This window comes from Temnothorax americanus, unplaced genomic scaffold, assembly GCF_048541705.1.
Source record: "Temnothorax americanus isolate GAGA-0224 unplaced genomic scaffold, ASM4854170v1 Scaffold61, whole genome shotgun sequence".
Taxonomy (NCBI): domain Eukaryota; kingdom Metazoa; phylum Arthropoda; class Insecta; order Hymenoptera; family Formicidae; genus Temnothorax; species Temnothorax americanus.
The window spans coordinates 189,107-203,774 of NW_027509762.1; the positions used below are offsets into that span (position 1 = coordinate 189,107).

Below are 14,668 nucleotides of genomic sequence, written 5' to 3' on the forward strand. Positions count from 1 at the left end.
CTCTTTGTCAGCGCCCCAGCACAGATCGCCACGCTTAGTCAGCGACAACTGCAAGTCAAATCTTAGAAGTGATCGATTTGTTGATTAAAAATACGAAATAAGATTCCAGATTTTTACACTTGTTCTTTTTTAAACTTATTTTACCTTTATTCTATAAATCTCAATACAACTTGTGCGTGAAGCGCGGTCTTATGTGGTATGATAGTGTAGGGACTAAGTCCCAGAATTGAGCGCGATTGCTCGAACTTAGCGTATAGCGGAACGTAGGGAATCGAATAAGGTTAGGAGAGAGTCTGAGAATTACCTCTAGTCAAGACCGAAGTTAAAACTTATCCGACTCCGATAAGATAATCTAAACATTTACACTAACCCTGGCCGTTTCCTCGGAATTCCGAGCCTAGCGTGCGTCGTCTAAACGTTCAAGACTTTTAACGTGCGTCGTCGGAAATATAAAATTTCCGTACGTAACACCTTTCCCCTTAAGTCATACGTGGTACGTTATGTTGCCACGTATGAATATAAAATAGTATAATGTACTTATGCTACGCTTTGGATTAATTTCGCTCGCATTAATATTTCGCGCTTATTTCTATTGTCTTATTTTACGGTAGACGGTAGTAGAAGTTTGAATTTGTGTATGACAATGCAATAATAATGTATAAGAAAACGTATATAAGGCAACTAATGTTGTTCGTTTATGTTGTATAACGCGTCGCCGTTCATTAGGTATCGGTTCGAGGCTTATTTTATATTATATACATTTTTTAAAGAAGGGTAATTGTGCGCTTATAATTCAGAAGAAGCGTGGTGGATTCGTGTATAAGTACCATATATTTGACCAAACAATGATACAGAAAAAGTAATAATAATAATAAGAAAAAAAAATTACATATATGTGTGGACTAAGAAAAATTTATAGGAAAAGAAAAAAAGGAAAATTATATATATATATATATAATTTCATATACATATATATATATGTATATGAAATATATAAAAGTACAGCCTAAACACACAAAAAAAATAAATAAAAAAAAATTATTACTAATTAAGTCCACTTTATCATTTTTTTTTTTTTTTTACTCGCGCTGAATGGGAGCGCCATGTCCTCGACCAGCCATCTTCCTTTGCATAATGATTTCAGCCATGATTCTGGCTCGCCCTCCTGGTACAGCTGGGGGATTGGCGAGGGGTCGCTCTCGATTCGCCAGTTCGTGCAAAAATCTGGCACGTCCTATCGCAGCTGGGGGGACATCAGGAACGTTGACTGGGAAGGGTCCCACTCGACCTCCCTGAGGAAATTCTGGAGGAGGTCCTTCGAGCTCCTCAAACAAGGCTTGATTTAGGCCTGCGAGTGCTCGGTACCGCAATATTGCGTCAGCTTGGTTGAGACGGCCCGGTCGTCGAAGAAGAGCTCTTTGGAGCCTGGACCGTCCCCTCATGAGATTCCCTATCAACTCGTGTGACAGTTCATCAATTCCCGGCGCCCCCTCGTGTCGCGCTCGAGGCGGCACGGCTAATATTTGTGGCTGCTTTTCGCCACATATAATTTCGAGATCCGGCAACCTCGACTGGTTGGGCATTTTGATCTAAATAACGAGCACATGATACTAGCAATCCTATAATCAAACTTATTCTAGTGTATATGTGTGTATAATATAGTTGTTTACCTGAATTTATATAAGTAGCGAACAATTATACGGCTTGTGCGCTCTTCGAGAGTCAAGATCGTACTGGCCAACGCTTGAGTTTTCGGATTTTACATTTATTCTTAACTTATGTTATTACTTCAGATTTTTCGAGAGGGAACAAAACGTAAGAGAGACAAACAGAAAAAAATTTTTTATAACTGTGGATACGTATTGTGAGCTCCGTTGCGGACACTAGATTTCGTTGCATTTTCCACATTGCCTTGCACAGCAATATGATATGAAGGAGATCATAAAAGTTGAGTATGTGCGTGTGTGTGTTTGTGTTCGTGTACATGTGCGACATGTGCGTGCTCGGTGTCCGCTGCAGTTTTTTCTTGTTCGACCGGGAGCGGGGGTGCTCCTGCCTCTCTTCCCTGTTTCTTGTCATCCTTCGATGTCTCTCGCGCCAGATGTAGTAGTAAATTGGTCACCGAGTCCCACAGTGCTCCGACTAGATGTATTGACCATCCGTATATAGTGTGTAGTGCGTAACCGTGTATGATTGTGTCAATTATCAGCTTTGCCGTCCTTGCGAAGAAGTACATTCCGATTAATCCTGCGGTTGCATTGCCAAAAATTAAGAACGTTCCCCAGATTTTCCTCCAGGCGTTCTCTGTAATTTTTTGCAAGGAGTCCTCATCTAAGAGGTAAGAGAGTGATATTTCTTGCGTTATAATCGGTTCCCCCTTTACGCCTCGTGCTACGGTGTTCAGTATTCCGACCTTTTCGGCGGGAAACATTATGTGATCCCTCAGTTTTTCGAGGTCCTGATTGGTGTAAATGCCGCTCGCAGCCAGAGATCCTGGATCGCTGTAATGCCAGGTAGGCTTGGTCATCGGTTCCATTATCATGGGCGCTTTGCTGTATTCTACGTTCGGTGTAATGCGGTACCATCTGTCGTTTAGCTGGTACATTGTAGGAAGTATCCTGCTGCACGAGATTTGCATTCCTGTTCTAAAGAGTATGTGCGTTCGGGGCGTCAAGAAATATGTTTCGTTTCCTTTCGATACAGGCAATTGTTGGCAACATTCTTTGGTTTGGCGTATTTTTACTTCCACTGGGGTGCATTTCGTTATGTGCACTACTTCTCCAGAAATCACGGCCATGTATTCTGGGCCTTTCATGATTTGGTACGCGAAGTCGTCGGGAGCATTCATCGCAAGGCTAAGTGCGTTTTTCATCACCTGCCGTTCCAAATTGCAGCGTTGTTTTAATACGTTTGTGTATAAGCGATTCATTTGTGTGCGAATGTGTCGTTCTACATAAACGAATTTTGAATTTACGTAGGCAAAAATATCTATGTTTTCAATAGCTAACGGTCTTTTACGTGCAAAAGAATCTCCTTTATTTGTTTCTAAAATTACAAGTTTTGGGTGTTCTGTTTTAATTAGGGTGTATCCGCAAAGAACCTCTTCGCCGATTCGCGTAAGTGCGAATGTGACATCTTGTGTCGACAAGGAATATAGTATTTGTAGTTTATCATTTGTTTCGCTAACCATTTTCTTTGCCTTTCCTTCATACAATACGTCGTAATGACTGAATTTGCAATAATCATTAGGTATAGTTTCCCAATAAGTATATATTCCTTCAATATCTATACAATTACCGTCTACATATTGACAAACGGTTCCCGTTCTTAAATGGATTTGATTTGTTTCAATACTAATTACTGCTTGATGAGTACTTAAGCTAACTGTTACTATTCCTTGTACAACCACATCTTGCCACGTACTATAAGGATCTGAATATTCTACTCCTGAACATTTTCCATCTGTCGATGCAGACCCCGCAAAAGTGATGAGTCGCGATGTCGTCTGATTTACTTTTAATCCGTGGATTACCTTATTTACGCTTAGGCTTAGTATGCCCGTTCTGTGCATATTTTTACATTGATCTAACGTTGTGCCGACTATATATTCTGCATGCGCATTACTTACAGTTGCTACATGAGAATGCATTCCGCAATAGTGAATCGTTCGTGAAATAGAAACTTTACATTGAATTACATTGGTTGAATCGTATTTTGACAATTGCAATAACTGAATACTTATCCCTTCTACATGCGGTTCCATTAGTGGTATATTGCATTCTCCTATATCTAATAGTGATACGGTCGTTATATTAGAGTTCGTTGTTCCACAATCATATCCGAGTATTCCGAAGGTTTCTCGTACGGAGAGAATTCCGATGACAGTTGAGCAAATTAGTGCCCGCATCTGTTTTAAATACAAATAAAAGATCCCCTTAAAAATCTGAGATTAAAAATGTTGGGGGCCCCGGAAAAATCTCAAAGGGGTTTTTTTACAAAGGGGGAGCGGGACAAAAAGTTTCCTTTAAAAAAAATTGACATTACTGTTGGTAAAAGGTCGTTTTAATATGGGCCCTAAAATTTTAGCCCAATTTCCTTTCTTTGGCTACTTAAAAGAAAAACTGAAAAATTATGAAATCGGGGGATTTTTCCCCATCATAATAATATTTAACTTTATTTTTATCGATTGGGGTTCCCGAGCAAATTTTTGTAAATTGGGAATATTTTAAATTTAAGCAAAAAAAACACGGGGGGTTTTTTTTGGGGGGGGGCGGGTTTTTTTGGGGGGGGGGCTTTTTTCCCCAAAAACCCCCCGTTTTGGGTATATCCGGATTTGTGAGAGGGGGGGAATAAAAAAAGGGAAACTAATAATTGGGCCCGGGGGGGAATTTTTTACATATTTTTTAAAATTTTACAAAAAAGTTTTTTTCTTTTTAAAAACTCCATGCTTTTGGATAAAAAAATTTTTTTTGGCTATAGGGGAAAAATTTTTAAAAAACCCAAAAGGGCCAAAAATTTTTTTTGGGGGGGGTAACGGGGGGGCCCCAAAAAGGGCAAATAAGGGGGAAAAAAAGGGTTCCCCCCGGGGAAAGGGGGGAGGGGCCAAAGGGAAAAGGAAGGAAAAAATTTTGGGGGGGGGGGGCTGGGGGCAAAAAAGGGGGGCCGGGGGGGGGGGGGGGGAAGGGGCCTACTATTTTCCTTTTATATTTTTCAAAGGAAAAAAAGGTTTTTGGGGGGGGAACCCAAGGGTTTTTTGGGGGACTCAACCAATTTCGGGGGGGGACGGGGGGGGTTTTATTTAAAAACCCAAAGGGGGGAAAACCAAAAAAAAAAAGGGGGGGGGCCGAAAAGGGGATTAAACCCCTTTTGGTCCACCGTTTTGAGGAATGGGGGCCCCTAATATCTTGGGGTTTTTTAAACCCCGGAAAGGGGGGGAATCATGAAAAATTTTTAATTTTTTTTAAAACCAAAAAGGTTTTCCCCAAGGGGACTTTAAAATTTTTTCCCCTAAAAACCCAAAAAATTCTTATTTTTTTCTAATTTTTATTTAAACCAATTTCTTTTTATTTTTTCCCGTAATTTTTTCCCCAAACTCTGTAGTGTTTTTCCGGGGCATTTTTTCTTTAATATTTCTTTTCTAATTAAGATAAATTTTAATTTTATTTCCCCTTTTAAAAATTTTTGAGGGTTTTCCCATTTTAATTTCCCCTTTAATTTTTTTTATCAAATTTTTTTTTGAATTGGGGTTTTTACCCCCCAAAAGGTTTTTTCCGTCTGGGTTTTTAAAAAAAAATAATTTTTTTTTTGCATAAAAATTTTATCCCCAAATATTTTTTCCCAAAAGTTTTCCACGTGTTTTTTTTTTGTTTTTAAAATTTGGGTGTGGGCCCCTCCTTTTCTAATTCATTGAAATTTTGGGAAAAAGTCTTTGTCGATTTACCCCTGGGGGCCGGGGGCCCCGGGGGCGCCCCGCGCGGAATTTTGGTCTTTTTTTTGGGGGTTTTGGGGTTGGGAGGGGTTTTAAAATTTTCCCAGGGAGTTTTGGGTTGATTTAATTTGGGGGCCCGGGCCTCCAAAAAGGGGGGGGGGGGAAAATTGGGGGGGAAAACCGGGGGGGGGTGGAAAATTCGTAAAATGACGTCGCCTTTTTTTAAAAAGGGGGGCCTTTTTCATTTCATTTCTCCCAAAAAGGGGTTTTGGGGGCCGGGGCAGAAAGGGGGGGAAAGGGGGGGGGAAAAAAACCACGAAAAGGGGGGGATGTATTTCTGCGTAAAAAAAAAGCCTTTTAAAGGGGGAATCCCCGGGGTTTTTTTTTAGAAAGGGGGGGCTTTCCCAGGTTTTCCAAGGGGGGGCGCATCCCCGCCCCGGGGGGGTCTGGCCCCCGGGGGCCCCGGGGGGGGAAGGGGGATGGGGGGGGGAAAGGGGGCCTGTCCGTGTCACCCCCCCCCGGACAGTTTCCCACCCCGGGGGGGGGGAGGAGGGGAAAATTTTTCGTGGGGTTTTGAAAAGCATCAGCATTAGCATTTTTTTTGGGGTTTTTTAAAAAAATTTTTAAACATATTCGGCAAAATTCTCCACGCGCAAACGTATGGGGGGGCTTCCCCTTTTTTTAAACCAAGGAATTTTATGATCGGTTAAATTTAAAAATTTTTCCCCCTAAGATAGGGGCAAAGGGGGTTTTACCGGGACACAGGGGAAAACTTTTTACGGGAAAATTTTTCGGCATCTTTTTAAAAAAAAAGGCATAATTTTGGTTTTTTTTTCCAAACCCGTCCAAAAAAAAACGTCAATTCCCTTTTCCCGAGGGGCAAGGGGAAAAAAAAAAGGGGGGGTAAAACGGGGGAGGGAAAAAAGGGGTTTTACAAAGCGGGTTTTTCAAAACAAAAATTTTTTGGGTTTTTTTTTCCCGGGGAAAACAAATCCTTTTTACAAAAGGAAAAGGGGGTTTTGCTATTTTTAAAAGGGGGGGGAAAAACACGATAAACCAGCAACGGGGAAAAGGGGGGGGGGGTTTTGGGGGGTTTTGGGGGGAGGGGAAAAAATTTTTAACTGCCCTATTTTTTAGGATCTGGCCCCAACCCCTTTTTTCCAAGGGGGGGCCCAAAAAAAACCCTTTTTTCCAAAAAAGGGGATTTTTTGGGGGGGAAAGACCCCCACGAAAAGCGGGCCAAAAAAAAAATTTTTTTTTTTGCGTTTTCGTAAGAGAGTTTCCCCAAAAACTAAGGGGGGAAAAAAAAATTTTAGACCAAAAAGCATGCGATCCCACTCGTAATGTCCGTATGGTGTTGAAAAGGCCGTTTTATGACTATCGTCGAGGTGCATTTGTATCTGGTGGAAACCCGAAGCCAGGTCAAAGATCGAAAAGTATTTTGCACCGCCTAACTGATCTAATATTTCCGTTATATTCGGAAGCGGGTACGCATCACCTACTGTTTTATCATTTAGATCGCAAAAATCTAATACCATTCTTCCTTGTTTATTTCCTTTTGAGTCTGGTTTTTTAGGAACTATCCACACAGGCGTATTGTATGGGGATTTCGATGGTTTAATTGTATTTTGATCAAGCAATTCATTAACTTGCCTATTTATCTCCTCCTTATGGATTACTGGAAATCTATATTGTCGTGTGTGAATTGGTATTTCGTTCACCGTCGGAATTTGGTGTTTTAAAACATTCGTATGATCGAGTTTTTCTCCCGGTAAATGAAAAATATCCGCATTTCTTTCTATTAGTTTCACGACATGCAATCGTTCTTTAGCATTCAAATGCGTTAATCTTAGCATTCTTAGCAATTGCATTATTTTATTTTTTCTATCATTTTGTTTCATATACAAACATGATCCCGAACTTGATTTTCTAGATTTTTTGGATTTAGGAAATGAATTAGGATTAGAATTAGAATTGGAATTGGAATTAGAATTAGAATTGGAATTAGAATTTGAATTCGAATTTGATTTAGAATTTGAATTAAAGTTAGAATTGGAGTTAGAATTCGAATTCGAGTTTGAGTTAGAATTTGAATTGGAATTGGAATTAGAATTTGAATTCGAATTTGATTTAGAATTTGAATTAGAGTTAGAATTGGAGTTAGAATTCGAATTCGAGTTTGAATTAGAATTTGAATTGAAATTGGAATTTGAGTTAGAATTAGGATTTGGATTAGGATTCAAATCTGAATTACGATTTTCATCCGTCTCAAACTCATATATTTTAATTGTAGGAATAAACACCCTTTCTTCTTCATCGTTAGTATTTATTACTTGCAGATATGCTTTCGCATCTTGTACTTTAACTAAGGCGTTTCCTAAGTAAACACTTTTTGTTACGCTTAACCGCGGTACATATCTTTCTTTCAACTCTGGATTTGCGATATTAACACGCATGTACGAAATTGCTCTTGCAGAAATAGTGAAGATTTCTTCTTTTTCTTCAAAAGGTATACTAACGTTATTCTAATTGATTTTGCTCATAATTAACTTTTGCTCGAAATTGCTTAAAGAAATCCGAACCCAAAATCCCATTTTGCGGAATTGGAAAATCGTTTTCGACTATATGAAAATTGACTGGACATCCTAAGATATCTACCTGTGCCAGCCCTAAGGTGGTCACATGGTGCGTCGTAATTCCACTAAGTTTTAAGATTTCATTTTTATCTACTATGGTATCGGGAGTAACGAAATTCCTTTTAATAATATTCGGCCCTGATCCACTGTCTACTAAAAATTTTAAATTTTTTGTAAAATTTGGGCCTGTTAATTTTACTGACGGAACGTCTTTTATTTGAGTTATGTTTACTGCTCGGTAACCGACTCTGGTTCCCCTGCTACTATTCGAGTGGGGCGTGTCTGCGTGTTTCCCGGGGCTGCCCCTGTCCTCGCGGGAATTCGCTCGTTTCCCTGAGGTTGTGAGTTCTGGCGGAGACCGTTATTATATGCGCGTCTACGACACTCTTCTAATGTATGACCGGGTTTCTTGCAATATCTACACGTTACCATTGCATTTTGATTGTTAAAACCTTGATTATTAAAAGTTTGACTGTTTAAATTTTGATTGTTAAAATTTCGGTTGTTAGAATTTTGATTATTCGGATTCTGGTTGTTAAAATTTTGATTGTTGAAATTTTGATTATTCGGATTCTGGTTGTTAAAATTTTGATTATTCGGATTCTGGTTATTAAAATTTTGATTATTCGGATTCTGAGCACCCGAGAACGATAGCTGTCTACGGTTATTATTATTATAGTTATTGTTGCTGTTAACATTATTTTGCGAATAACCGGATCCATTTCGATTTTCGTTATTTCCTCGGGGTTTATTGACCTGCCAGCATTTATTTGCTGTGTGCAATTTTTTATGACAGTACTGACAAACGACGGTCTCGGCTTCTACACGGCACGTCGGGGCCTTCTTTTCGGCGGGCGCGCTTTCCACGAGCATAATACATCTTATCATGTTTATTGTTTCTAACTCTTTTTCGGCTTCTATTGCGCGGCTCTCGATTTCCTCGAACGTACCTTTTTTTGATATTACAATTTTTTTATTTAATCCGCGTAAGAAACTCATTTTTAAATGTTTCTCGATTGAATTTTGGAATTCGGGGCTTAGTAATCCTGTTTCTCTTTTCTGAGCATCGAGTATACGCTTTCCTAATTCTCGGACGCAATTCGCATATGTAACTACTTTTTCATCTTTCTTTTGGCATAAGTAAGCTAACCGTCCTTGGGCTTCATAAACTGTTTCTCTAAAGCCGTATTTTGTCCTTAAGAATTCTACCAATTCTTGCATGCTGTTAAATGTTTTCCCGAGAATAGATCTATGCGCATCACCTTTTAATTTATTACGTACTGCGCGAACCAGGTTTATTTCTTGTGACGGTACAACCATGTTGAGTGCTTCCTCGCAACCCTTGACAAAATATACGAACGGAATATTTCCTCCATCGTAACTTGGCACGGCCTCTAAGGCACCTTTAATTGAAAAATGCAAATAGTTACCTATTGTTTCTTCGTTAATTACCATTCCTGAATTTTGTGGTTGACTAGGTGTGGTCGATTGATTTGCTATTGTCTGCTGTAATTGTTGAACCAATTGTTTGTTATGGGCCATGGACTTCTGCAGCTTGTTGATTTCCTCATTTATGCCTGCATTTCCTCCCTCTGCTTGATCTTTATGTGGCGTGCGCGTCGTCATGATTTTTCTTTTTATTACTTTTCCACACAACTTATAGTATCCCACCGCTGTCACCAAATTTATGTCACGTTCTGACTGTTATAGTTCGTCCGTTTTTTGGTCAATGCATTTAAGCAATTTACCAGGGATTTGGACAAGTTGTGTGAAGGATATTATTATTATATTTATTATTTGGGACCGAAAAGATATCTGAGTTTATACGTATGGTAACGAGAATCAGCTTTATTTATTTGGTTATAATTAGGATAATCAACGTTGAAATCGACAGGAATAAGTTTAAAGGGGGGTGCGTTTTCTAATTGTTGCAATTGTTGGAGGAAGGGGAGAGGATGTTGATTAGAAATGACTGCTTGCTTGATCTGGAATCTGAGTTGTTTAATACGAACGCGCCTACCTCCTTTCTTCGTCATTCAGCCGCGTTCACGAAAATGAATTTTAAGCTCGCCACACTCTTCGGCAGCGCTCAAAACCAATTCGCCACACCCTCTGCTCGCCACACTCTTCGTCAGCGCTCAGATTGTTAGCGTAGAGGTCAAACTCACTTTCGGGAATTTCTCGAGATTATTGTCTTTTTCTGGAAATCAACTCCGTAATCGCCACGCTTTCGGCAGCGAAAGTACTGGATCGCCACACTCTTCGTCAGCGCCATAGCACAAATCGCCACGCTTTGTCGGCGGAAACTGCGAGGCCGAGTCCCAGAAGTGACAGTGATTATTACGACTTCCAAGAATCAACCCCGTAATCGCCACGCTTTCGGCAGCAAAAACACTGGATCGCCACACTCTTCGTCAGCACCCCAGCACAGATCGCCACGCTTAGTCAGCGACAACTGCGAGTCGAATCTTAGAAGTGATCAATTTGTTGATTAAAAATACGAAATAAGATTCCAGATTTTTACACTTGTTCCTTTTTAAACTTATCTTACCTTTATTCTATAAATCTCAATACAACTTGTGCGTGAAGCGCGGTCTTATGAGGTATGATAGTGTAAGGACTAAGTCCCAGAATTGAGCGCGAATGCTCGAACTTAGCGCATAGCGGAACGTAGGAAATCGAATAAGGTTAGGAGAGAGTCTGAGAATTACGTCTAGTCAAGACCGAAGTTAAAACTTATCTGCTTTCCGCGGCGTTTTTCCGCCCTATTTATACCCAAAAAAGACCGGAATCTCCCGCGCGAGATTCCCGCCTTTTTCTTACGCGTCTTAAGGGGGGAGGTATTCTAGAAGCTTCTAGAACATTCTAAAAGCATAGTTTTGGGCCCATCTGGCCCCCAGCCCTTCAACGGACTCCGATAAGATAATCTAAACATTTACACTAACCCTGGCCGTTTCCTCGGAATTCCGAGCCTAGCGTGCGTCGTCTAAGCGTTCAAGACTTTTAACGTGCGTCGTCGGAAATATAAAATTTCCGTACGTAACAAGTATAACGTATGTATGTCGTATAACGTATGAATGTACGAATGTATGGATGTAGTATAACGTAACGTATTGTGAGTATTATATTACAGTATTGGACACATGTGTATTTCGTTTTTTTTTTTACGTACTTTATATGTATTTCATATTTCAAACATTTTACATGTATTACATATTAGATATTGCATTTTTTTATGTTACAGATAAAAATAAAGTTTACACGAATTAAATAACATTGTCCTTGTGTATCCATGAATAGTGCGATCCATCGAATCCCAGCCATTTAACGTAAACCTCATCACCCCTCTTGCGCAGTACTTTCTTCACGAGATACACGTCAGGATAAGTCGCGCGATGCAACTCGTGCTCGTAGAACGCCCCAGCGACGGATTTTCCACGATAGTTCTCGAGTAGATAGGTTGCGGGATTGGTACGCTGCACTTTAACGACTTTAAACACTTTGGTGGTCCAATTCGGTGTGTAGCCCTTCTCAAAAATTGTTTTGTATTTGCTAACGCGCACCGAGTCACCCACTTTGAATTTTGCCGGACCCGCGATCTTTATCGCGCTGTACACCGTAGCCAAGAGTCTTTCGGCTTTTGCGGGGATAACGTCGACGGGTCGCATGCCAATGGTTCGATGCTTGCGCGCGTTGTAATTCGACACGAGTCGCAGCAACGCGTCGACCCACTTGTAATTTCCGTTGAGCGTAAACATCTTCCACATGTTGTTCTTTAACGTACGATTGAATCGCTCGACGACCGACGCCTTCAACACCGAATACGTGAAATAATGATTGATGTCGTGTGTCGTGTTTTCTCACGAGACGTTGCACGTCGGTGTTGTAAAATTCCTTCCCCATGTCGGTTTGTAAATTACTAGGGCACCTCCCGCTGCGTCGAATTATCTCAGCGATAGCGTCGGCTGTCTCGCTGCCGCCTTTACCCTTGAGCGGCACGGCCCACGCGTACTTGCTCAACACATCAATGACAGTGAGTATGTAGTGGTAGCCTCTGTTGAAAGGCGAATACGGACGCATCTCGACGATGTCAGCCTGCCACAGGTCGTCGTACCCTCGCACATGACGTGTCTGCGGGGAAAATTTCTTCTCGCCGGTGCGTGCAATTCGTCCACCAACCGTCGCTTTTCAATATTTTTATCCGCATCGGTCGATTTTAACGGTCTCATGTTTCGTTGTCGCCGTTTTTGCTTCTAGTGCATCGTTTGTAGCAGTTTCCGAACAGTTCGTAACCGCTTCTGAACAGTTCGTAACCGCTTCTGAACCATTCGTGAATCGTTTGTTGTCGCTCGTCGTCGTCAGTTAACTGCTTCTTACCGCTCATCGTCGTCGTAGTCGACGTTCTTTAGCCGTTTGAAGCCTTTCCTGTCTCCGCGTAGTTCGCAGCTGTTTTTAAACCGCTCGTAATCGTTTTTAAGCTGTTTTTTAATTGTTTGACAACCGTCCGACAATTGTTCTCAAACCGCTAGACAGCCGTCCGACAACCGTTCTCGTATCGTTCATTGCCGTTCCTCGCCGTCGTTAATGAACCGTTGTTTCTCTTCACTCGTCGCTTTTCGATAGCCGTTTTTGCTGAACCGTTTGTATATTCTTGTTCATTGTCGCGTCTGATTCAACGATATTCGCACGTCGAAGCGCGTTTATCGCAGTTCGTAACGCTTGCAGATCTTTCTCGAACGCACTCAGTTTTTCGTCTGATTCTTTTCGTTGATTGTTTGATATTTTAAAGAATTGATCAACGTACAGCTTGTTAACCGCGTCACCGTCAGTCTCAGGTTGCGCTACGCGACGAATCTTGCGCGACTTTGCGTCAAAGTCCGTGGCGGCGCGACACAGAGCGTTATTGCGCACGAAATTTTTCATTAATCCGCTCCATCGATGGTACGAAATGGCGTTCGTCGCGTCTCCGCTGTGCTCGAACAATCCAAATTTGTTGATCGGCATTTCGACGCTGATTGAACGGATCGCCGTTGCACCGTTTATATTATGATAAGCCCGGCTTCGCGAAGTTCCTCGATGATCGACATTATCTCGTTGTCGTGGGCACTGTTGCCAGCTTGACACGAAGCGTCGAGCAATCGCAGACGATCCACCAGCTCGTTGGGGTCGTCCCAGTGCACGTAGTCGATCTTATTGTCGGTTAGCGTCATCGCGCAAAGCATGGATAATCCCTTTCCGGATTTTTTCTTCTTGGATTCGGTAGACATCAACGGTGAGATTACAAATCGATACTTGAATCCCACGTTGCCCTTTAGTCGCCCGAGGGGATCATGCTTGTATTTATGAGCACTCGTTGCCAACAGTATGCTCCTGTATTTAATCTTATCGTCCTCCGTGTAGATCGTGTCATCGGGTATTTTCTCAAAGATCAACTCGTAAATACCGGGTGTGCCGGCGTATCGTACGCCGTCGATATAAATGTTATCCGCTTTGTCCACGTCAAAACTTTTATTACCGAGCATCAATTGATTATTGCCGAGATAAACGCCGTACGCTATGTCTATTGTTGGACAGGCGCCCAAAACATCTGCGATGTAAATTCGGCTCAGTGGACCCAAGTGATCTTCCAACGATTCTATAAACCATTTTTGATGCTCCAACGTTTGCAACCGATTATGAACGGTCGTCCTGATCGAGTCGTCCGTGGTTTCGAAAACATTCGCGGTTTTAAAAAATTCAGGACTTGTACGTTGCACGGTTCGCGTCGGTGTGGAGGTTATCGGTGTAGAGGTTATCGGTCGTTTCTATTAATCAGGTTTACACGGAGTCGATGACAGATCCGGCTAGGAGTCTAGTCGTTTCTTCTTTCTCTTCGGTGTAGCATCCTCCTTTTCCTCCCCGCGCTGTTGAACGGATAGCGGTTCGATTTTCGCGTCAGCGTCGCTCTCCGTCGGCTCTTCTTTTTTCATCGCGATCAAGCTCGAGTTGTCAACGATCTTTTTCAACGGCCCGATGAGAGGTTTAAAGTGCGTGTCCAACTCAATGTCCTTCTCGATCTTACCGGTCTTCAAAGCGCAAAGTTTCTTGCGAATCGAATTGCTCGTCTTCGCAATCTTTTTCACGACCTTCTCGCGTTCGCGAAAATTCTCGCTTCCGTCGATCGCAGCCATTGCGGAAAAAAACAGAGTGTCGATCTCTCTCTGTAACGCTAACGTTTCACCTCCGACGAGGTATCGGCAACGACTGATCGCTTTTACGGTATCGCGAACACGTTAAATCCTTTTCTGTATCGGCCGTTCAAAAGCGCGCTGTCCTTATCTCTCACTACGAATCCGTACTTTTGTTGCCAACAATCGTGGCACAACGCGCAAAATTCATCGTACGACATGTCGGTATTCACGTGATCGTTGTACACATGTTTCAATTGGTACCATTCTGTTTGAACAGGATCAGCAGATTCGCGTTGTCGCGTATCAGATGTTTAGGTATTCTCGCGTACGTCTGACAAAGATAGAAGGAGTCGACGCTCGAGTGCCTGCCCATTGAGAAATACTCTCTCACAGCGTCTTGCTTATTGCACGCTACGTTATCGAAAACGAAGATC

At 41.7% G+C, this 14,668-nt stretch overlaps 2 protein-coding genes across 5 annotated transcripts in view; both read right to left on the reverse strand.

Annotated features, from left to right (window-relative positions):
- LOC143905464 (uncharacterized) overlaps positions 1–14,668 on the reverse strand; it is a 249,609-nt gene that overhangs the window by 47,696 nt on the left and 187,245 nt on the right. The gene's annotated exons all lie outside the window — the stretch shown is intronic.
- LOC143905463 (uncharacterized) lies at positions 126–3,879 on the reverse strand. Its single transcript, XM_077420885.1, has one exon. It carries the CDS (start codon positions 3,761–3,763, stop codon positions 1,940–1,942), a length of 1,824 nt encoding a protein of 607 aa, XP_077277011.1. The 5' UTR covers positions 3,764–3,879; the 3' UTR covers positions 126–1,939.

Coding starts and splice junctions, on each gene's coding strand:
- LOC143905463 (XM_077420885.1), bottom strand. CDS start 3,763: ATGGAACCGCATGTAGAAGGGATAAGTATTCAGTTATTGCAATTGTCA.